This window comes from Haemaphysalis longicornis, unplaced genomic scaffold (assembly GCF_048455015.1).
Source record: "Haemaphysalis longicornis isolate Haplotype H1 unplaced genomic scaffold, Haemaphysalis longicornis Haplotype H1 scaffold_3, whole genome shotgun sequence".
Classification (NCBI taxonomy): domain Eukaryota; kingdom Metazoa; phylum Arthropoda; class Arachnida; order Ixodida; family Ixodidae; genus Haemaphysalis; species Haemaphysalis longicornis.
In genome coordinates, this window is record NW_027526335.1 from 50,895,010 (window position 1) to 50,918,615 (window position 23,606).

Below are 23,606 nucleotides of genomic sequence, written 5' to 3' on the forward strand. Positions count from 1 at the left end.
GGGTACAGGGAGGGAGGGCGCCACGTGGCAACAGCCGGAGCGTGGGAGAAAGTGGAAAGAGTGTGGCGTCGTCGCTGCATTAGAGGTATTGATTAGAGCTGCGTAAAGGGGGAGAGCGGTGTCGACGGGACACAGTCACTCCCTGCGGCAAAACGCAGCGGTTTCGGGCACTCCTTTGGACTGCGACAATCGTGTTATGTTTTATGATGAGTGCAACCAAATGACAACGAAAGAGCTTCGCTGGTTAATTACCCACATGAACTTTCCGGATCCACTTTTTTTAGGTGGGGGTGGGGGGTGTCAGACATACACAATCCTTTCCATCACAAAATAGGTACACTGTACACCTTTACTCGATACAAATCATCAATAGCGCACTATACGGCGCGTCGGAGTTCAGGACGCTTCAGTGCCCGCTTGGCTCGCCTCGGGCAGGGCCGCCGGACGGGGCGGCAGGGGCGGCGGGGGTGGCGGGGGCAGCGACTCGCTCGCGGGCCCGGCGGCTACCTGCGGAGTCAACGGGGGCGGAGGGGGCGCACCCCCCTTGGTGGCCACCCCGTAGACGTGTCGGCTGAGCAGCGCCAGGATGGGCAGGTAGACCTCCCTGAGCGCCACCTCTCGGAAGCCGGCCTCGATGATCACGTTCGTGACGTCCCGGCCCAGGTGGCAGCCGCAAGACAGCAGCTGCCACAGCGGATCCACCAGCAGCTGCAGCTGCAGGATCCACGAGTCGGGAGGGAAGGCCACGTGCTCCAGGAACACGAACTTGCCGCCCTGCAGAGTAGCGACAACGAGGAATAAGAGCAGTGAATTGGGAACGCGCCGAAGTCTTGCATCGCTGGGGTCTTACATCGAAGGCCGCTTAGCTCCCGGGTGTCCTTAGCTGTCGCTTATAAGAGGCGCGAAGGCGAAAGCCTTAACACGTATTCCTCTTTGGGACGGTCGAGGTCAAAACTGGGATGTGCGCGTGCCCTAAAAGGAACACACCGGCAAAACTGTTGCTTCAAGAGTTTTCATACTTGCGGGCGTTCCGCGCCACATAAATTGTTAGGCCTGTGCCGAGTAAATAGTGGAGCCACCAAGCAACCTCGAGGATGTCAGACTAAGCACCAGAATCGTTATGAGAAGTGTGTTGAAGGTATCGTGTGCCGTATTCCTCTTTCATGTGGGAAGTGCTACGTAGGCCAGAGCGGCCGATGCCTAAATGACCGCTTGCGGGAACACGATTGCAATGTGAAAGGGGGGCTGACAGGGCACTTGGCAGCGCATTGTCGGAATCACAAAAACGTGCCGAAATTTGATGAGTGCACGGTGGTGAGCAGAAGTGGCAATCAGACCGCAAGGGAGATAATCGAAGCAGAAGAGATTGTACGGTTGGGGACGACTGCATCAGTGTTCCTTCAATCTCACTAACTGCAAAGGAAATGGCTTACTAACACGAAGCACGTATTGGCACTGGATGGCAACGGCAGGCAGATAAAGTTTAGTGCATTTAATATCTTGTTTATCTTGTTTATCCGCTTTTATACTGTAGTGTCACTATATCTTGCATGTATAAATGTTTTCCCGTGTCAATAAAGTATCAGTTGGAAGTCAGCGCTGCGTATGTCCCTTACTTGTACTTGTGTGCGTCTTTATATTGCTCTGTAAATTTAACATGTTGAACCAACTACCCCAGACGTCAACCTTACTAAGTTGCGCTCCAGCCGCCGGGAACAGGCGTCAAAGGCCCACCGCTGCGGTATAACGGCTGTACGTTGCAGGCCTGTTGTGGTCACGTGGTATTTTTGGTACGTTTCGCATCCTGGAGTTTTGGGCCAACTTTCGGCACAACTTTTTTAAGGGCGTTCAAGGGAACCTCCGCATGACATCTTTCACCCTACTGGAGTCTGCAGCCTTACTTCATCGGAAATAAATGGCAAAAGAGAAAGCGCCATCCACCGTTAGCTACCAACTCATTTGATACGTGGAAGTCTCACATCGAAGACTGCTTTGTGCAGTTTAACACATGTAGTTACTTACTTGACTACCGTTGTCCCTTGAGCTGTGCTTTGAGTAGCAGCCCACAGTGCACGTTCTCTGCTGCGAAAGAAACTTTCGATTCCCCCTGTGTGTCGTTCCCACTTCCGAGTTTCGGTGTACGCGAAAGTGTATACCTACGTCATCAAAAAACCCAGCCAATCTACCTCCCATCACTTCTAATTCCTCTCCAACATGGTTCGCCGGTCGAGTTTTCCGTGTACGTACGACCGCCAAAATTTCCTTTCGCCAAGCCATACGGAGCAATGGAACGGAAGATGATGAGTGTAACATTAATGGACAAGAAGAGACCGGGTGGGTCAGGGAACAAACGCGTGTTAAACATATTAGTAGAAATTAAGAAGAATAAATGGACGTGGGCAGGGCATGTAATGCGAAGGCAAGATAACCGTTGGTCATTAAGGGTAACAGAGTGGATCCCTAGAGAAGGCAGCGTGGCAGGAGCCGGCAGAAAGTTAGATTGGCGGCAAGTAAGATCAAGAAGTTTGCGGGGATGAATTGGTCGCAGTTAGCACAGGACTGGGATATTTGGAGATTAATGGGAGAGGCCTTTGCCCTGCAGTGGGCGTAGATAGGCTTATGATGATGATGATGAAGAAGAAGCCATATAGACCTCCTCACCGGTGCGAGGACCCTGGAGCACTCGATGACCACCTTGCGCGCGTCGGGCACGCTGCAGAGCAGGTGCGTGACGATGACCGCGTCCACGGTGTTGTCCCGCACCTGGGACATGGTCTCGCCCGTGGTCAGCAGCCAGTCCTCCAGCTGGATGTGCGGGTAGCGGCTCTGGAGACTCAGGAAGTTCGCCTTCATCGACTCGTCAGGGTCCACCGCAACGTACCTGCAGACGCACGTATATATATATATATATATATATATATCCTCATGTCCTGGTGCTTTAATAAAAGAGAACTTCAAAAGCATTAACCGTGAGAAGGTTTGAGAACTTGGAATGGGATCACTGTCGCAGTTCGAACGGGAAGTTATTGAAACTAATAGTACAAATTAGTGCAGACCAGGTGGTATTACACGCACGACATCGGGCATTAAGAGGGACGCTGTTGCACTTTTTTTGTGTGCGAATCAGCGAATTTCGAAAACTCACTGACCAGTATTGTCCGATTCCCTGCGCTCATTTCCGCGTTACTGTATTGTAGTAGATGCACATTCCCTACGTCACGTATATTATGTTTCACAACTGCCTTAGCATGTGTATAGTCCGGTACATCGGGTGCAATTGCAACATATAGGTGGTATTCATTGAAAAGTTTCGCTGTCAATGTCTTCGCTTGGCAACACTGAAATGGCCACGGACATGGCGCGGCTTGTGCCACTGCGGCCGCACGCCGAAGACAAAAATAACACCGGCGTGCGTCGTCTGCTCCGTTTCAATCCGATTCTCAACGGTGGTGTCAACAGAGTTTTTGTTAATCGCACTCACCTTGGATTCGAGGCATTACTTTGCGTGAGGCGCGCTAGAGCTTGGAATGCCCAACCCATATCATGCGCTTAGCACGGACAAGTACCGCCATCCCGCGGAGCCCGACGTAACCAGTGACGGCGCACTCACATGCTTGCCTGCATGGTGCCTCGCTTGAATACGGGCTATATCATGGTTTTATAGTTATATCACATCAACCTGTTCACATGATATGTCGCGTACGTCTCGCGCCTTCCTGTACGAGGCTTACCTGATTTTCGATCGGCAACCTCCTCCACATAGCGTGACACGCTGGTAAACCAAGCGGCCATGGCAATTAACTTAGGTAGTGTCTATTACCAAGGCACCCGTGATAATTACCGGCAGAAATTTCTCACGGCAGTCGCCTCTGATTGGGTGAGCACGCCACCCGGAATTTCACTGGGACAAATATATCGCGAAACGTCACTGGAAACGTTTGCTCACGTGGTGTTGTGGTGTAGTAGTACCTGCTTTCAAACGGGCAGACTCTGGTCCGAATCCGGCATAGGACAATTTTCTTTTTTTTTTTTTGTTTTCAGATTTTTAGCAAATTTTGTACACCTGATATTTGTTAGAGAACTTTTTTTCCACTTTGGTTGTCAATACAATTATCACGCAATTGACGCACAGGACTTTTGAGTTCTGTTGGATTGAGTTTTAAGATATGTGTTCGATGTGGTTGGGTTAGGTTCGTTGCAGTTGGGCTGGGTTAAGTTAGCATACATTACGTAGGGTTGTGCTGCTTTAGTTTAGTTAGGGTAGGACACGTTAGTTAAGTTAGGTTCAGTGGGGTTAGGTCAAGTTAGGTTACGTTAGGCTTCTTTAGGCCAAATCTTGCCCTTACTTTAACCCCTTAAAGGAGTAGTGACACGAAATTTCAAAGCTGAGATAACTATGTAAAATGCTTCCTTTTTGTCTGGAGATATCTCCCAGCAAGTTTCAACAGCAGCCGTTCAGTATAACATTATAAATCTATTTTTATCTCTGCCCGCACGGGAAAGCCCGGGGCGAGCCAGCATGACATCCAACTTGCCCCAAACTGACGTCGGGGCTCCCGCGACGTAGCCGACACGCTGGCTGCGGTTGGCGCGCGCTGCTACACCGTGTGTACACGTCATGGTTTTGGGACTGACGTCATTGTGCCCGAGCGCGCGGGGATGGTGAAGACCTCGGCCGGTCTAGGCGAGCGCGTGGTTGCATAAGGTGGTCGCAGTGCTGCAGTATTTTGCTTACCTGTGCGAAATGGAGGTTAATTCAGGTGTATTTAGTTTTCTTCAGGTACCATTATTACGCTAATTTTAGGCCTACCAGGCTTTTGGGGAAACTGCCGTGAGAGATCTCCGACGGTAATTCTCACGGCCGCCGTGATTGTCACATTCGAACCTGAGCCTTCTCGTTTAAAAACACGTACTATATACCACAGCGCTACATGGGTAGCTGCAAACATGGCTTTGTTGGGAATATTTATCCTATGGAATCTATCTCCGTGTAGCGCGCTTAGCCAATGAGAGGCGACTGTCATGAGGAGAAATTTCTGACGGTAATTCTCACAGTTGCCGGGATAATAGACACTTCCCTTTAAAAAAAAATGAGCGTCGGGTGAGGAGGAGGGGGCGCACGTACTTGATATTCCTGGTGATGTGCTTTAGGTTTCGTGCCTTGCCGACGCCCACTTCGAGCACGCGTACGGAGTCTCCGCGGCGCAGAGTTGGGTCGTGCGAGACGAGGTCGTTCAGCTCGGCCATGATCTCGCTCCTGAGGCCCTCGAAGGCGAACATGAATAACGGCTCCACCAGCGGGAAGAAAACCCAGCTGGAGAAGAGGTGGCGCATGCACTGGCTCTGCTGCAGCGTCAGCAGTAGCACGGCCGCCGGCAGCAGCGCGTAGAGCAGCAGGTACCACGCCAGCTTCGCCAGGAACCAGCCCAACATGTCGCCTGCGGGAATCGTCGGTAGCGGGACCGAGTATAGCGGGATGAGAAGCTTGTCAGCGCCCGCAGGATTACTTATTTTCCTCCTCGAAGAGCGACGAAACGCGCGTTCTAATCCTGGGCCTTGCTCGAGCTCGCCTGCTCGAGACACGATTATGCTGACGAAGAAGACTACGATGATGTGATACGCATGATGTCTGAAAGTAAATGTTTTATATTGCAGCTGTTAGAGTTGCTATCACTGCTCGTCTGAAGATCTCGGAGCATATGACACAGTTTGTTGGGTGCTGCTATTGTAAGGCGAGACACATCCCACGGGGCAGATTACGTGAATCTTGGTGTTTGAATATAGAAGAAGAAGAGGTTGTATGTTGTCGAGCTCAATCACGTATTTCAATAACCGATTTAGCCCTGTACAATCCCCCCTTGTGGGTACGCGCCAAAACCTTTGAGGGCATAATCATCATCATCAAATTAAAAACAATTCCTAGCTCTGTATCGCATGTAATTTTTATAACTGACTCCCTATGCCTTAGCACTTCCTTTGTAAAATCTGAAAATTCTATTTATCTGGAAATATTTCGCTACTTTTTTTCCAAATCACATATCGTATCTGTACGTGTTGTGTGGGTGCCTGGACATGCAGGTATCCTGCTCAATAACAGAGCGGACTCATTAGCGGGTTTCACCTTAGGTGACCCTGTACTAAATGTATGTCCAAATCTTACAACTATAACTGTGGAACGTCTTCGTAGATATTTCTTACTCAGGGGGCGGTCCAACGGTATACTCGATAAACCAGAGTATGCACACCTAAAATTCAAATAGAATTAATCGTGTGTTTCCCGCCAGTGTGAAGTGGCCCTCACAGCCATGAGTTGCCGCCTTACAAAATTAAATCTATATTTGAGAAGGTCAGGATTGGCATTAACAGACTCACGCTTGTTTTGTAATCAACCCGACCTATTTAAATACTATTTGTTTTAATGTCGCCGTTCCACAGAGCAAAGAAACTCTCGCATTCGAACGCCCTAGACTTAAACTAAAACCTTCAGTTCTTTCATTCGGTACTAGCAGCCTTGGCAAAGCAAAAAAAAAATTACTTCATCCTTCACAAATACATCATGGTTACCGAAAGACTTATATGCTAGCTGATTCGTACAATCATTTATCTGGCCCCGCCCTTAAGTAGCGTATGTGTTTTTTCTACAATGCATTCAAGTATCCATTCAACTACTATCAATTCAACTATCAGGTATTCCAAGAATACTTTTTTAGATAATTAGTCACAGACCTCAAGCCATGGCCAATCTTCCTCGGTGGGTACGTTCCATTACCGAATCGAGAAGAAGAAATGCTGATTGTAGTGGCCAGGATGTTTGTTCTGCTCTTCTGCGTTTCATAGAAAATTACAAAAAAATCACAACGTAGTTCGATTTCTATTCTGGCACCTCACCAATTAAAGCCCTCCAAAATTCTTCATTTCTGAATATTGTTTCTTATTTTCTTCTCCCTCCTCCTCCTCCTCCTTCTTCTTCTTCTTATTTATTTGTTTGTTCATTTATTTATTTCTTCCCCTTTTTTTGGTTTGACTAATTTTAAACTCGATTCCTCAAACACAAGAAGGAAAAAGCTTCCAACTTTTTCTAATTTTCCTCGAGTAATTTACCTACTCATTAATCTCTTTCGGCTTAACGACTGATGTTTGGCCGATCCCCTGATTGGGTATGCGCCATGCAGGAATATAAGGAACAACAACAACAACAAGTTGAATGAATTAATGAAAACTTTATTTTTGATTTGACTCCATTGTGGGACCCGTCTGTTCATAGGTACCTAGGTTTCCTGATTTGATTTGATTGATTGTACGGTTTATAACGCGCCGACGCGAGGCACGCCGTAGTGGAAGGCTACGGATTAATTTTAACCACCTGGGGATCTTTAACGTGCGCGCGCCGAAATTTTGTGCACACGGGCGTTCTTGCTTTTTGCCTCCATCAGAAAAGTGGCAGCCGCGGCTGGGAATCAAACCCACGTCATGACCCCTGGGGTGGCAGCGTTGTCATGTGTGGCGTGAATAGGTCCGAGTAGGGGCCCTGTCAGTCTCTCTCACGATGGGGTGCCAGGTACTGTTTTATGAAGGCGGTGAGTAATTGTTTGGTCCTGTCGCGATAAATGTTCTATGATGATTTCCTCTCCTGGTCCTCTGTTGCACTCGCCGGATTATCGCTGTAGAAAGGCCGCCTTGAAGTTTCTCCTGCACAGTCCATGGATGCCTGGTAAATTGGATGAGCTGCGGCAATGTTCACATGGATGGTCGCTAAAGTGGATCACACTGGAACATTTAATGACTTCCTCTCAGATTTCAAGATGAAGCAGCTCGTGGTAACCCACTCTCCCAAGCTTTAAAGTTTTGTACTGGATGGCTAAGAACCAGGGAAATCTAACTGTATAACGCGAGCAAATAAGTACTCACACCCGGGAGCACATATGGCAATTAAGCCTAAACTAGCTGAGACGGAATCGTCGATATATAATTTCAATTTTGAATTTGTTCTGCCACTTCAAAACTGTGTGCAAGCTAGTAGTGCTTATTGCGAGAACCCAAAGTAACAATCAATAAACGTGAACGTGCCATAAGTTCCTTGATTCAGATTAAAAAAAAAAAAAACAGTTGAAAGGGGAGAAGGTTCTGTAATAAACATTTAGAATCCTAAGTAATGAACACGTAGAGCCCTAATGAAAACAAGCTTTTATCGAACTTAACAAGAGCCTTCGTTACTTCGAAGCCTGACTTCTTGCGTCCATCAATGAACGCTGCTCACGGTGTAAACCTTCGCGAAGGAGGAATTTATCGTAGAAAGGACGCAAAAAATGAAAATGCGGACCATATTCCCCCTTTTTCCACAACCTATTCCCCCTTAGGCCATAGCGTTATACTTTCGAAATAAATTTTAACTTCATTACTGGAGAACAAAAGCTTAGCTTCGGGCGGTCGACTTCCCGCGGTAGCGGTGAGGCCCACCTGAAGGCTCTTTTTGCCAACAAAAACAAAATCGGGAGCGACATCAACGCTTGTCGCAATCCGATCGCAATTCAAGACAAGAACAAAGCGAGCCTGGCGTGCCGCTGCTATTTTCTGGCGTAAACAATTCGCTCGACATACGTGTCCTTGACAAAACGATTTCAGTATTGTTTACATTGAGACTGAAATATTCGTCGCCCCAGTTACATTGAAGGATATTTGTGAAGTAATGTCTGTGCCAGCGAACGGAGTCCCGGACGGGGCAAGTGAGATTCCCCCGCGAAAACGGTCGCTTGTGCGGCAGGCGACCGACGTCGAAGACGAGGACTTCTGTCCGTTTCCCTCCACAATCGAAGACTTCGGCTACTTCTTCAACGACTTCGGCCAGCTCAGGCACGTGAAGACCGGCGAACCCTACCTTTTCCAGGTACGCCCCGACGACCTTAGCTACAACCAGCGGCGGTACGAAGCGCTGGGCGACGTTATCACCGAACACGTTTACCACATCTTGGAGACGGAGACGCGCCTGACGCGTGTCACCGTGCCCGTCAACGCCCAAGACGACGAGCCGAGCTCGTTCGTCTTCGCGTCGGAAAACGCGTTCACCAACAAGGACCGTCTCCTAATCCTGATCCACGGCAGTGGCGTCGTTCGTGCCGGTCAGTGGTCGAGGCGGCTCATAATCAATGACTCGCTCAAGAAGGGGACGCAGCTACCTTACATCAGGCGGGCCCAGGGTCTCGGCTACGCGGTTATCGTGCTCAACACGAACGACACCCATCGCGTCATCAACGGGGTTCGCGTGCCCGTGCGAGATTGCGAGACCCCCGAAAAGCACGCACGCCACGTCTGGGAACACATCGTCGAGAAAAAGGTCCCCGCGCGCCACATCGCCGTCGTGGCGCACAGCTACGGAGGCGTCGTCGCAGTCAACGTGGCGAAAGAGTTCTTCGCGTCGTTCACCCACCGCGTCTTTGCCGTGGCTCTGACTGACTCGGTGCACAGCTTCGCGCGCCAGAAAATATCCCCGGGCGTCGCGCAGTTCTTCAGCAAGGTGGGCCGAAACTGGGTGTCGAGCCCGGAGTCGCTGGATCGGCCGCTGCCGGAGCGATTTGACGGCAGCGTTGACGTGAAGCGGGTGTCTGCCGGCACCGTGACCCACGAGATGACGTCGTGGTCGAGCTTTGCGTCCGTGTTCGAGTTTCTCGACACGGCCTACCACAGGAAGTGTACCGAGAACGGAGAGCAGAAATGATCGTAGAGTGGTGCCCTAGCCTTTTTTTTTACCTTCTTATTCCCGTAAACAGTACACCTGCGAGAGATAAAAAAGCGTTCTAACTTGTACCAGGCGATTTTATTTGTCGAAGTGCGTGGAAATTAACCTTGCCAAGCAATCAACCATATAAGTGCTGACCAAAAGCTGCTATAAGTAGCTTGCACTGGTGTCACAAGCATGGTGGAAAGTTGTACTTATTTGTTGTGCTTATCTTGAGCAGTGCTCCGGAAAGGGCGGTGGTTATGTGATGTGCTAGCCATGTGCATGGCTCACAGTTCAGTTCCATAATGCAGTATTGTCGGCAGTGATGTACGGTTGAGGTTTTTTCTTGGTCCAAGCTTTGCTGTAAGTCACTCACGTGTTTCTGTTGCAGTGAATGTTCCAGGGCTGTCAAACTTTATCATGTAAAACATGCAAGTGCCTATCGCTTGTAACTGACAATGTTACCAACCTTTATCTACCACAGTACAGTGCAAAATGCAGTTGGATGATTTTTTGTCCGCTTGCTTACTATGCACAACTGTTTTTCCTGGTCCAAGCTTTGATGTAAAACATTCCAAGGTTTTGGTCGCCATGTGCTGTCGGATCGTACGAGATGGAACATGCAAGCAAGCACCTACTGCTGGTAACTGGCATTGTTGTCAACCAATAGCCCCCAAAATGAGTGAGGCAGGGCAAAATGCAGTGGGATTATCTGCCGTCTGGCTGCTTACTATGCACCGCTGTTGGTTGACTTTACGGCTGTTCACTGTTATCATTAGGTGTTGCTGGTAGCATGATGTGCAGCTGCTCTCATGCTTCGGCATTTTAACTGTACCCTGGTTGTTCCTGTCGGTTTGATTTCTTAAGAGGTAATTGCTAACCCCGCTGTTTCTTACGCTCAAGCAAGCATTCTCTTCGAATAACTTTTATAAGCCTGGTCTGCTAGAGCTGTATACAAATGTACCTTCTTGTGTCCGTTCCTTTTTTCCCCCTGTTTTATGATCTTGACGCTTGGAGTTTTACTTGCTGTGTTGTTTCCACCTTTGTTTACATTGCTGCTGCCCTTGGCTCGAGCACCTTGAGGCACACCGCTTGTGATAAGCTTTTAATAATGATGTGATAAACTTGTGGCCTGTTTGGTCACTGAAAACTTCCATTAAATGGCATATAATGTATAGCATGCCTCACGGTGCCTCTAAGGCACTGTGGTCATAATTGCATCGTCGCAGGTTTGTTTCCCGCCTGCAGGGACTTTTTGTGATGGACTTCAAAATAATATCACGTGTGCGACATTTCTGTCCTCGTTAAAGACCCGCAAAGGTTTAAATTGGTCGGTGGCCCTCTGTTGCATTGGCCGTTTCCGCTGAGATGTGTTTTGGCACATAAAACATGTAAAAAGCAATTGGGGCGAGCACAGGTGGAAAAAAGAAGCACCTAGGTTGTTCTATACGGTATGTGCCATTTACACTATAATTTACCCTGCTTATGCCAAAGCTGAGCATCCACAGACAGCTTCCCATTAGAGGGCTCTTGCATGTTATATGTAAGGTTTGGCTTGTAAACTAAGTTGCTAGTGTGTAATCCTCCAAAATGTATGGGGTGATAGTTTGGGTGCAGTTGCCTTGGAGCGTTATGCAGTGCTGCAGTGGATTTCCTAACATTTCGCTGGTAAAGCTACCACTTGAATGTGTGAACGATATGGCAACCACTAACTGCTTGCAACTTATTCATGGGTGCAGGTTTTTTTCTTTTTCCAACTCCATGCAACAACGTTAAAATGTGTTGATTGGCTGGCACCAAATCAGTGAAGTCGTCTAGCACATCATTTCAGAAAAATTAGCAAGTGCCATATGCCTCCTAGATTCTCTAGATGTGTAAAGAAGCAGAGGCTAAAAGCACCTTCATGTTGAACACACAAAAAAGGAAAAAAATACCAGTGGCAGTCATATTCAGCTTGGGCTTGACCTCTCGCATGATGTGGCACGGTTCTGCTAGGTGGAAGAAGACGCAAAAATGGCATTCACTTTGCATTGCTCGAGGCCAGAGATTGACTGCTTTGTGTATGCGTGTGTGGCGGTAAATTGGTAAAAAACTAGTGTCTCAAACCAGTTGTCTATGTTATCACTAAATTTACCGCCCCTTTGTCTGAAAGGATTTTCAAGGTGCCCTTCATAATATAATTTGGAATCTAGCCTGCCAAAGATAGCCTACCTTTGCACCTTTGGAGGGCCATTGGAGCTTAGTACCAAACGATGAGCTTCACAAGTTGCAAATTGCTGTTTCTAGAAGTTGATTTATGAGAGCAACTGGTGTTTGCTATTGTTCAAAAAGGAAAAAGAAACAAGGGCATTAAAACAGCAGCCAAAGGTCTAAGCCTCGAACCCCCCCTTTCCCTCTTCCCTGCCTCACCCACCTAAGAGTGTGGGGGTCTGTGTCACCCCTTATATATTATTTGCAGTTGGGGGCTTTCTCTAAATCAGGTCTGACTGGGAAACAAAACAGCCATCGAAGCAGTTCAGACAAAAGTGATATTACATGTATAAAAATAATTTAAAGTTGCCTTTGTTTCCAAGCGCAAAACCTCTTGAGGCATGTGTTTCCAGAGTACTTGATATTTAATATTCCTTTTCAATTATGAGCTTTGTGGTTGTGCTCCAGATACAAAAAAGGTTGTTGATTATCAGGATTGCTTCATGTGCCAACTCTGTGTAACGTGCGTGTATCCTGTGCAGTGAAGTTTTTGATTGTGGAGTTAATTCATAGCTCTGCTTAGCTCTGATTTTTTCCCTGGATTTTCACGACTTCGAATTTATGGTGTATCCCTCTATATACCACCCATTTGGTCACGACTACGGTAGAGTGCCTGCATTAAGTGCATATAACTAGGCTCTCACTATCGCACGCAAGCAGTGTGGCAATCCTACAAAAGGTTTTCCGCTGGTTGTGAGCAGTTCAGTTAAGGCGATTGATTGATTGATAGTAGGGTTTAATGCGTTGATGCAACGCAGGCGATGAGGCGTGCCGTAGTGGAGGGCTCCGGAATAATTTTGACCACCTGGGGATCTTTAATGTGCGCCGAAATCTCGTACACACGGGCGTTTTTGCCTTTCGCCTCCATCAGGAAAGTCGCTGCTGCGGCCGGGAATCGAGCCCGCGTCCTTGTGCTCAGTCAGTTTAAGCGTCCAACCATGGAAGGTTTTGTGGCACCTCTCTGAGTAAACATGTGTCTAATTTGCAGACCCTCTTTTATAATTAAGCACGTATTCTAATTCTTTTTGTTCATATACTAGGCACTGCTTGCACATGCATCTGTCATAGTATGCAGTTCTGCCTTTTCTGTATTTTTGAAATTGTTCATGACCTCAACTGCATTGTCTCTTGCTCAATTCGATAGCACCTTTAGATGTTGGAATTGCCCTAGCCCTAATCTAAGTCAGCCTTTCTGTGACTGACTGTTTTTTCCTGTCATGTGACAAGGCATAACTTTGGCCTCTGCTGTGTGTAACGAAAATGGTAGTGATGAGTTCCAGTTTTCACCAGTGGTTATCAGCCTATGTGGTGTTTCGTTGAAGGGATGAAAAAAGTGTGAAAATACAGTTCTCGAGGGATAGGTTCAAATTGAAGTTTTAGTATAGAAATCTAAGAGAAAGCAAATGCAGGACAAGTGGTTGCGACTGATGGATACATTTGACTTCTTGCGGCTTTGATGTTACGAACGCACTCACCGAACAAAATGTTCGCCTGCTTCGCTGCTTTCGCCAAAAGTAACCAGAAGCTATGTTATTGGCCAGGACATGTTACCCAAGTAGATAGTTCTTGTTTGCGTATATGCTTCAGCAATCATTCCTTTTTTAAGTTTGCATTTGTACTGAAATGATAGGGGAGCCAGCAGCCTGATTTCGTCATCGCAACCAAGTCTTGTTGAAGAAGCTATTACCTCATTTTATTTGCACATTCCAAGTCCTTTTCTGAAGGGACCTAATAACGTTGGAGCATTTCACAAACATGGAAATGAACCCATCAAACAGCCTAAGTGGTACACCACGCTGCTGTGGACGCTCTGATTTTTCACTTTTTGTTTTATATTGTAACACATGCTTGCGAGAATGATGAATGTTAACTGTGTAGATGTTAACTAAGGGCATTTGTGTTTTTTGTGTGGTTTTACGAAAAAGTGTCACTCATTGTTTTGTGGTTGTACAGTTAGCACAATTCCCACCTGAGCCCAATTTGCTCAAGCCCCCTTTTTTTACAAAGCTTTGTGATCTTTTATGCATTTCTGTTAGTGTCCTGTGGGTTTGATTATCAATTTTATTTCATGGTAAATTGTGTTAATATTACAGGGCATGCAAAAAGCTATTTGTTGTGCTGGACCATTGTTTTTTCCATATAGCTTGTTTTAGAAAGAGGTATGCTATATTTTAATTTAATAGTACTGCCGTAAAAACAAAAACTTTTGGTTACAGGAAAGAGAAACGATAATGTAGTATTATCACGTTTTGCATATTTTTCCTAGTATTTCTCTCCTGTTTTGCGAGCAGTGCAAAATGGTGAAGTGTTGTCAAAGTTCTTATCACAGTGTTGTCAAAGTGTTGCTTTGACAGAGTAAAATGTTTTGTTGCAGATTTTCGTTTATTTCTATTTCCAGGCACTGCCCTTGAACACACAACTAGTTTTCTGCTTCAAACACAAGAATCATGTTCCCATAATTGTGTCTGATATGGGAGTTATTGCAGAAGGCTATTGCATTAAGCTTAAAAAAGTAACGAAAACTAGTCTGACTGTGTTGTGCAAGAGTGAAAGGTTTCTTACCAAGGCCTGCTATAAGTAATCCTTGATTGTTTCAAGCTTCAAGCGAACAACATCACTGCATTTAGGAAGTGCACTTTTTTAAGCAAGTAGAGGATTATGCACCTACAATTGGCTATACTACGATTACATTGCTGCACCTATGACCCATACATGCTCTCACATATCCAGCAACACCAGTGTTTGTACAAGAAAGTGAGAAACAGCGTACCACTTGACTCAAAGCAGCAGATAAATCTGTTGCTGAGCATGCACTGTTGCTGCTTGTGCCTGCGGCAGGCAGGAATTGAATAAAGCAAAATTGGGAGGAAATGGAGTGTGTCACGATTAGCAACACCTTGAAGATTCAGGTAGTTTTAGATAGTGAAGCTGAGAGGAATGTAAAAGTGCTGAATAACGCACTTTTTAAAGGTGTTAGTGACTGCTAGCCACTGGTGGACGCCAACTCTCCGCCCTGTTTCATAAATTTTGGAGTTTTAAAGGCAGGGAATAGACGATAGCTCGGGCTCGGCCTGTCATCGGAAAACTACCAATAATTCTTTCTGTTACAAGCAATGCACCCCTCCCCCACAAAGCTACAAACACTCAAAATAAGAGCCACCCAAAGTTAATGAATGTGAATGAGAGTGCAATTAGTCATCCCAGAGTTCTTTTTTCAACTCTCGAATTCATTTTTAGAGTGAAGTTGCTACTGCCACCTTCCTCAGGATCTTTTATGACCCCGTCCTCGTAGTCCATTTGCAACAAATCTCCAATGTCTCGCGGCAGTCGCAGGCACCATTAGCACATGCCTTTACCAGCAAGCATGAACTACTACCCTGAGCACAAGTATTGTTTGGCAACTTTGTCATCACTTCCTGGGTAGCAAGGTGAAGAAACTCCAGTAATAGTGCACTTGGTTCTCCTGGCAGTGCAGTGCAAGATAATATACCGTCTCTGTTTACCAAGCCAGTATCATTTGCTGTTGTAAAGAGCATTGTAGGCACCAGGTGCTGGTTTAATACAAATAATATGAAGCTACCACTGCCTACAGAAACAGATTTAAACAGGCCCATGTTTTTCTGCGAGCTTAAAACTTGTTGTTTGAAGTTTCAGTACAGTAACGGGCTCAGAAGTCAGCTAAAGCTTGGAATAACAATCAGGTTTTTTTTTCTCGCACCTTCTTGGGCAGCATTAGGGTCAGTACGCTCATAAAAAAATATAATCTGGTATTCTATTTACGTATTGTAATAAAAGTAATAAAAACCAAAATTAATCATAGACTCCTCCGTTTTGCTGGTTGCTTATATCGTCAACGGATGAGTGTACACCATTTTTATTACTTTCTTTTCTCTCCTTGCCTGCTCTTCCTCTTCTTTTGTTGTAAGCTGCCCCCCCCCCCCCCCCCCTCGAAATTAGATCCCCCACCTTCTGTTTGTGCTAGCACACACAACTTACCCAAAATTTCATCTGCTCAGCTTAGCTCTTCCTGTGTCCAACATTTTAGCTGTGAGCAAGAATTGCACTCTGAGACCAGAATCATTGTATACTGGATTTAATGTGAAATGCACACTACACAAGTTTGTAAGCTCTGGACATTGTAAGCTCTGGTCATGTTATCTGTAATGTCAATGGTTAGGTTTCACAATCTTCTTTCTTGTTGTTGCTTGCTGCGGATCACAGAACAGGCATTAAATGACATGACATCACAACACACACATGTGAGAGGTGTTGACAGAACACAGCTGGCGCTACGCGACGACCAGGCAATTAATTATACACACGCACACAGCCAGCGCCAGCCTTACACTCAATAATTGTGATGTGTCTGTAGTGCATGTAATATCCTGTCATTGGAGGTAGTGTTTGTTTACGCGTTCAGTGTGATTCTATAATTAAATTAACGTAGTATACATAAATAGTTCTAAGCTCGCATGTTCACATGTAAATTGTGTGGGCTCGTAATTACATTTTCAGACAAAATGACAAATGTAGTGGCACAGCAAGACTGTAGGGCAATACCATTTTTTGGTGTTGAAATTAAAAAAAAAAAACAATGAGTGGTCTAGTTGTTGGCAGACTCGAACCACCTCAACGCTGCCAAATTAGTCTTGCACCAGCAGATCTTACTGGTCGCACGTGCCAGCAGCTCCAGGATGGTCCGTCATGGTGGACTTCTATCTCGCCCCGCAAACCGCCATTATCTCAAGGCCTTGACACCTTCAGGTGATTAATTGGTTGTCTGCGCGCAGCAGGAGATGCGTAGGCCTGTTTGGGGTGAGGGTGGTGGCAGGGCGGAGGCACGTCCACCGTCTACTTGATGGCCTTGCCAACGAGGGTTGGTCGCACCAGGAAGGGCATCTCCTCGGGATGGTGCAGCTTCTCAAAGATCTCCCGGAAGCCGATGAACTCGACATACGCAGGCACATCTCGAGTCAGCTGGCAGCCATCGCTGAAGAGTGACCAGATGGGCTGCACCAACCGCTGTAGCCGGTGTGACCAGGTGCCTTCCTTGTATCCAATGTGTTCCACGTAGTAAAAGCAGCCGCCCTGGAAAACAGTGGAGAATGGTGGTTTTACTCGTCTTTGGATGGACTGGGTTAGAACACGAAATGCGGTGACTGACTACGGTAAAATTCGCTTGCAGAACGTGCATACTAGCGGCATAAGCAGTACGCAAATGAAACTTGAGTAGCGCCATAAGACGGCAGCAGTTTTCTGTGCCTTTTCTCTACCTTAGCCGTTGCGCCACCACGGGCGGAATATCAAGTGGAAGAAAGGTTAGGTGGAGATGTATGTACATCCGCGAAATATTTAAGTGCAAGTACAACGGAATTACTTCTCTCAGAATAAAGTTGTGGTGGCACTTTATGGAGATATTTAATAAGAGCACGTAGTGCCTTCACGTTTTAGGTACAACTTAACATTAAACATTAACCCCTGTTAAGAAGTCTTCTCAGTGACGCATTGTTGAACGGTGAAGTTGGATTTAAAGGGGCTCCGCAGGAGTACACGTGGTTTTATGCGCGACAAAAAAAAAAAATGTCTCTCCAGCAAGGCAGTTGTGTGCACTAGTAAAGCTGTCTTTAAAGGGTACGGTGTATTGCAATTCAGGATACTATACGGGTACGTGATCGTTGTAAAGTTAGCTTTCCCACATTTATTCGTGTATGCCTAAGCCAGCAGTTCGCAGCGATGGCGCTAACAATCGCGGAAGAATTGGTGCAAACGTGACGTGCGGAGTAGTTCCGCTGTACATCTATTCGCGTATACGCACAGCGGACGTGAGCGGTACGTGACTTTCAGCATTTCAGTACTCGGACAAAGACTGTTTATATATAAGGATGCCAACTTGCTGCCTTCTTCCCACGTGTTCTGGGCGCATGCCGTTAATCCGAAACCAGCAAGGACACGAGCCTAACAAGTGGCAGGCGTAACAAAAGAAATAAGGGATAATCACCGCGTTCTATTGTCTAACTCACTCGCTCTCAGGGCACGCGTGCTTTTCTTGTGTAGTGGGCACCGCACGCGAGAGGCTCGTGCCGAGTCCAGTGAACCGCTTTGTTGTAGCACGTACACACGCAGCAGAAGGACTGGAAGTAACTTTTCGCAGCGAAACGTTGTTTTTACCTACTTACTAATTGCCTCGTACAAGCACCCAGTACTATACCTATTCTTGTTCACCACCTGAGGCGACATCTGCCACACGTATATATTGTCCCGTGACATAATTTCACGGGACAATATGCAGCACAACCGTGTGCAGACAGCGATGGCGCTGCAGATCATCAGCCCGTACGCGTGCGTGCGTGTGTTAGTTCCTTACAAATACCAATCTCACTTACCAAGATTATGAAACAAGGCTAAAACATTCGCTTTCGGTTGTATGAGGACAGACGACCTAGGTCGTGCAGAACGGGCCCCCGCCGCCCATTGATCAAAAAAGAACAGGATTGGAGGATTTAACGCTGTACAGGTTCTGCAGGGGCATCGCCCAGACAGCGGATTTCGGCCGACCAAGTTCCGAAAGCTAACGTTTTTTTGTCTCAGTATTCATCGCCCATGCATGAAGGAGGTTTAGGGGCATAGCGGGCAGCTTTAAAACTTGCTGACCGCAGATACAGAGCAGACGGAAGTCAAGGTAAGAACTTTGGCGCCGTTCGTCCATGGAGGACACATGACCTGTGTTCGCTGCTGTTAAACTTGCCGCTTCAATTGAAATTCTTGATAAAACATAGATGATACGTAATTTCGAAGCCACAAAACCAACAACGTCAGACTTGAAGAAACTAAAACCCTATTATATGTCTTTGCGAAAGCTTCTCCCTCTTCGTGCGTTTTGTCGAGGTTCTCCTCTCACCAAGGACTGTAACTCCCGTTAACATGCATTCACAACTAATGTTGAAGGAGTTCGTTTTTATTAAACTGAGGGGTACCGTCTCTAGTTTTATTAATAATTTATTTAGTTTTTAAGTTCTTCGGTGCCTTAACTGTTTCGGGGATTACAACAGTCGGTCTTGCAATCCGAGTTTTAGTGATTCGGTTCCGGTCTTCCCAGGAGCGAATTGCGTGGATTTCGCGCTTCAGCCATCAAAAAGCTATACAGGACCACTAAATCTTGCGGCGCGCGATCGAAACTTTTTGAAATGTAAGCGAGCATATATATCGACCAATATTGCGCGTGGACCTTGACTGCGGCACGCTCTTTTGGGTTCACAAGGAGCGCGAAAATTTGAAAAGCCAGCAGCAGATATCCAGAACGGGGCTTGCATACGCCAGAACCAACGTTTGCCAGAACGGCACCGGATTAACCACCATCACCATGACCACCATGAAGCAAGTCACGTGGTATGCATGTGGCGGGAAATTTGAACCGTTCACTCCGAGTACAAAGGAGCTCATAGCGCTGTCCAAGGATGAACAACACAAAAAGCGTGCGTTTTTGTCCTAATGCACTTCGGCACCGCAGATGTGGGCCACAGAGGCCGTGCATGGACACAAGACAAGTGCAGACAGACACGAATAAAAAAAAGGGGCTCCCTTCACCAGGGTAGTCGACCCATATCGAGGTCTTTTAAAGGAGCTGCGCCTTGTTGGCCTTGCTGGTATTCACTTAGGCACGCATGCAGAGAACATCCTGACGCAACGAAGCACCTTCCTGTAGAGCTCTTTCACAATAGGAGCCTATCGGGACATCAAAAACGAAACACCGCGTGACAGCATTCCGCAGTCCGAACTCGAGCCGAGCGAACCTATAGTCGGTTACAGGAACCGACTTCCTTTTTACTACGTCTATCCTGTAGGAGTTGCGCGAAAATGTATGCGAAACCGAAAACTGCGGGCAGCTTTCTCGTGCGCGTCCATGTCCAGCGCTAAATTTCGAGATTCAGCTCGCAGCAGACGAGGGCAGAAGAAAATGCATGACGAACCACGTACGTGTGCACTACCGACTGTTTTTGACCCCCGAAAGAGCAGTGTCTACATAGCCTCGCCTGGACGTACACGCGGATAGTAGAGAAAGAGGCGTGAAATGAGAAAATTTTAACACGTGCTAGCACAAAATAATATAAAAAAACATTTAGTTGAAAGTGAGCTTACCAATAGAAGGTTACCGATCAGTTGAAATTAAGTCTTTTTAGCTTTCTGTTGTCGCTCCTTATGTCTTTCTTCGCGCTCAAACTTGCATTTGTTTAGAATTCTAGCGTTTGATTGCATGCCGGTTCTGCAACTTTGGCTGTCCATGACTCGATGTAAAAGTAACGTTTGGAACTGCAGTTTAGTACAAAATGAGCAAACGTTTAAGTTCAAGAAAACAAACAAAATTGGATTTCCGCAGCGGAAACATAGGAATTTTACGGACGAACTTGAATGCGCAGACAATTTGCTAGCGAGTGATTTTCGTTCTTTTTTTTTTTTTCTCGGGTTTATCTGAAAACATTTTTTCGCGGCGTTACTTGGGCGTTCTAACCTATTGATTCGCATCTCGGGCAGTGGAACAAAATCATCAAATTATCCTTACAGCAAAGAATGTGGATCCCTGTGCTTTTTTTTGTTTTTAAGTAATGCCACATTACGGAAACTGCGCGACCATTAGGGCTTACTCAGCCTCTCACACCTTTTTCTGTACTACGAGAGAAAGGATATGGTAGATTGCGTCTCCTACATATACCGCATTTACTCTATTCTAAGCACCCTCCCCTACTTTCGGGGGGAAAAAAATGGACAAAAAAAAGTTTGCTTGCGAATCTAAGCACACCCTTTTCTAAGCAACCATATCGCAATGTGGATGGTTTCAGACGCGTCGAAGCGGGCCCAAGTTGAAGTTGTGGCCAAGTCATTTATGAAGTTTTCAATTACAAACCACTGCAACGGAACAGAAAACGACTTGCTGGGGGACACTGGGAGCGGCGCGGCCCAGGCTGCACAACGGACGTAGTGACGGTGGCTCAGTGCAAATGTAAGCGGTAGGTTCACTGTCTGCACCTATTTGTCTTTTGAATGTTCGCCAAAAAAACATTATTCCCTTGCGCCCGTCTCGTCGAGATAGGGTTGCGAAAAAAAAGTGACGTGGGAGGGGATAATTTAGGTTTTTCGAAGCACCCCGCTCCCTTACTTCGGGCACCGCGATCGTGGAAAAAAAGGGGGTGCTTAGCATCGAGTAAATGCGGTATATGCACGTGTGTGAAGAACCCTAACCCCTCAGCTGTTCTGCACTTGCGCTTGCAAATGCTATAGAACATCCAATTTTGCTGTGCACTGAAATTTTTTTCAGAATAATGAAGATATATTTGAAGTAAAATGAAAGACTACGTCGCATTCGAATACAACTTCCTCTAACTGCACGCGCGAGACGGGCTTTTTTCGCTCTTTCTTTCCTTTCACTGAAGTTTGAAGCCCTTCCCCCAGGTTGAATGAATGAATAAAACCTTTATTCAACAACACGTGCAGGTTCTTTGCAATGAAAACTAAATGCCAACTGATCTTGAGATGCATGAAACGCATGGTATTGAAAGTGGCTGTACACATGCCCAACAACTTGTTCCTCCTCTCAAGGTGTGCGCGCTAATTAACGAAATAATTAAAGCGGAGAAAGCATGTTTCCTGCGCTGCATTGCGAACTATCTCGCCTGCCAATTGCGGTAAAATCCGAACACTCTCACTGCTCCACTTATTCGAGAATCGGGTACACTGGGAAAATTCGCGCTACTAACCTACTTTTGATTTCGGGTATGGGCCTCAGGTTTACCTCGGCCGCGCAGAATTTTTACACGACCCTAAATTTCACGAAAATTAGAATTTGCCAGCCTCTTATTCGATTGAACTGCACGTGGGGCAAACGAACCAATGAACCTATTGCGCAGCCTATGAAAATTCAGTGTGATGACCTTGCTTGAGGTGACTTCCGTTTTTATGCAACCAGTCTTACAGCACAATAGGAAACGCTGGCAGCATGCCCAGAGGAAGTAGTGATGAAGACCGTGACGTTACATGCAGTTACAGTAAAGATATTAGGCATAAGGCAACAGCTGGTATACGATAAAATAAATAATTTTGATGATTTAGAGGAAATGACCCACACGGAGGAGACCTCCAGTGCTCACCCTGACAAGAATCCGCTTGATCTCGCGGATGGCCAGCGCCATGTCTTCGACGGAGCACATCACCAGCGTGGACACGACGCAGTCGACGCTGTCGGACGGTATCGACGTCATGTCCTCAGCGCGGCCCAGAACGAACCGCTCCACTTCCACGTTGGGGAAGGCCGTTCGGTTCTCCCTGAAGACGTTCTCGAAGTACGGGTTGGGCTCGACGGAGATGAGCTTGCTGCCCTGCGGATAGTAGGCCAGGTTGGTTCCCGTGCCGACGCCGATCTCCACTATCCTGATGACTCCCCGCGCCCGCAGCGTCGGGTCGTGCGACACGATTTGGCCCATGTCTGCGAACAACTCTCGCTTGAACGGCGCCAGGACTGCGGCGTTGTGCTGAGCGTAGTATTTGGCGTAAATCCACGCGAAGAAGCGACGCTGGGCCTCCTTGCGCTGCTGGCGCAGGATGAGGCACATCACGAACAGAGTCAGCGGAACTCCGGCCACCAGGTACAGCGCGAAGTTCTCGCGGCTTCTGCCGTACACGCCGGGCATGGCGTTCGTCAAAGACAGGTTGGGAGAGGCCGGTAAGGTGGAAGGAGTTACACAATGCGCGCGTTAATTGTTCTTTTGAGCGAACAAAAGCAAGGAAAACTTGAAGCGGTAACGCAAACGGTGAATTCGGCAGGCGCGGCTGCTTCGTTTGGGACCACTCCTTTGCTGCGCGGTCACCTCTTTTACCGTCGTCTGCGCTAGCAGACGCTCTCGGCGACCGCGCCAGCACCGTCTTCAGGCTACGGGACGCAGCGGCAAACGGGGGAACCGGTTTGCTGCTTCTCTTGCCGGAAAAAAAATAAAGCTGCCTCCCCGCGAGACGCTTGGAAGCGTCTGAATTGGGGTTCCTCCGTCGGCACGCAAGAGAACGAGAGAGAACGCACAAAAAGGAATGTGACCTGAAAGGCCTTCAGCGCAATACGTACGGCCCGTGACCATACGCGCGACGAAGAAAGAAGAGCCGATATGCAAAAACCTCTCGGCTACCAGGGACTTTCCGCGTCACTTAGCTGTTCCAGTTGAGGCGAACACGGCTGTTTACCTTTGGCGCGAGTGGTTGTAAAATACGGGCGTGGTGTCCTGAATGCCGGCGGTGCGATGAAGAGCGCTGGAGAGGTGCTGTTGGGAGTGAAGTTGTGGCGAAGGGTATTAATTTACCTTGTAGCGCAGTGCAGCCGTACCACGCCGCACCCTGCGAACTTCCGCAAAGCTAAACTAAGTACAACCTAAGCCAAATTGTGGAACCACAGGGTCACATATTATCACTGCACGCCAAGACGATGTTTTGACAGGCTGTTTATTTCTGTGGCTGCAGAACGCTTGTCGTCAAACAAGACATGCATCTTTATAGTTGCATTCCCAAGAAGTTATCACATTTTGAGCATGATAAAAATTACCGCTAATAGTGTTAAATTAGGTTACGACGGTGGATGAAGGCTTTAAGGTAAAAATGGCCGCCATCC

The 23,606-nt window shown here is 47.1% G+C and overlaps 3 protein-coding genes across 3 annotated transcripts; 1 reads left to right on the forward strand and 2 right to left on the reverse strand.

The window, feature by feature from the left end:
* Window positions 1–396: 396 nt before the first annotated feature.
* Window positions 397–5,433, reverse strand: LOC144175215 (thiol S-methyltransferase TMT1A-like). Its single transcript, XM_077704318.1, has 3 exons — window positions 5,126–5,433; window positions 2,662–2,881; window positions 397–774 (listed from the first exon to the last, which is right to left on the reverse strand). Exons 1-3 carry the CDS (start codon window positions 5,431–5,433, stop codon window positions 397–399), a joined length of 906 nt encoding a protein of 301 aa, XP_077560444.1.
* A 3,079-nt stretch (window positions 5,434–8,512) lies between these two features.
* LOC144174447 (cotranscriptional regulator ARB2A homolog) lies at window positions 8,513–14,340 on the forward strand. Its single transcript, XM_077703167.1, has one exon. The coding sequence runs from the start codon at window positions 8,687–8,689 to the stop codon at window positions 9,710–9,712; it is 1,026 nt and encodes a 341-aa protein (XP_077559293.1). The 5' UTR covers window positions 8,513–8,686; the 3' UTR covers window positions 9,713–14,340.
* Window positions 14,341–16,058: 1,718 nt separating this feature from the next.
* On the reverse strand, window positions 16,059–23,176 carry LOC144174448 (thiol S-methyltransferase TMT1A-like). Its single transcript, XM_077703168.1, has 2 exons — window positions 22,105–23,176; window positions 16,059–17,053 (listed from the first exon to the last, which is right to left on the reverse strand). The coding sequence occupies exons 1-2, from the start codon at window positions 22,642–22,644 to the stop codon at window positions 16,817–16,819; spliced, it is 777 nt and encodes a 258-aa protein (XP_077559294.1). The 5' UTR covers window positions 22,645–23,176; the 3' UTR covers window positions 16,059–16,816.
* Window positions 23,177–23,606: the final 430 nt, after the last annotated feature.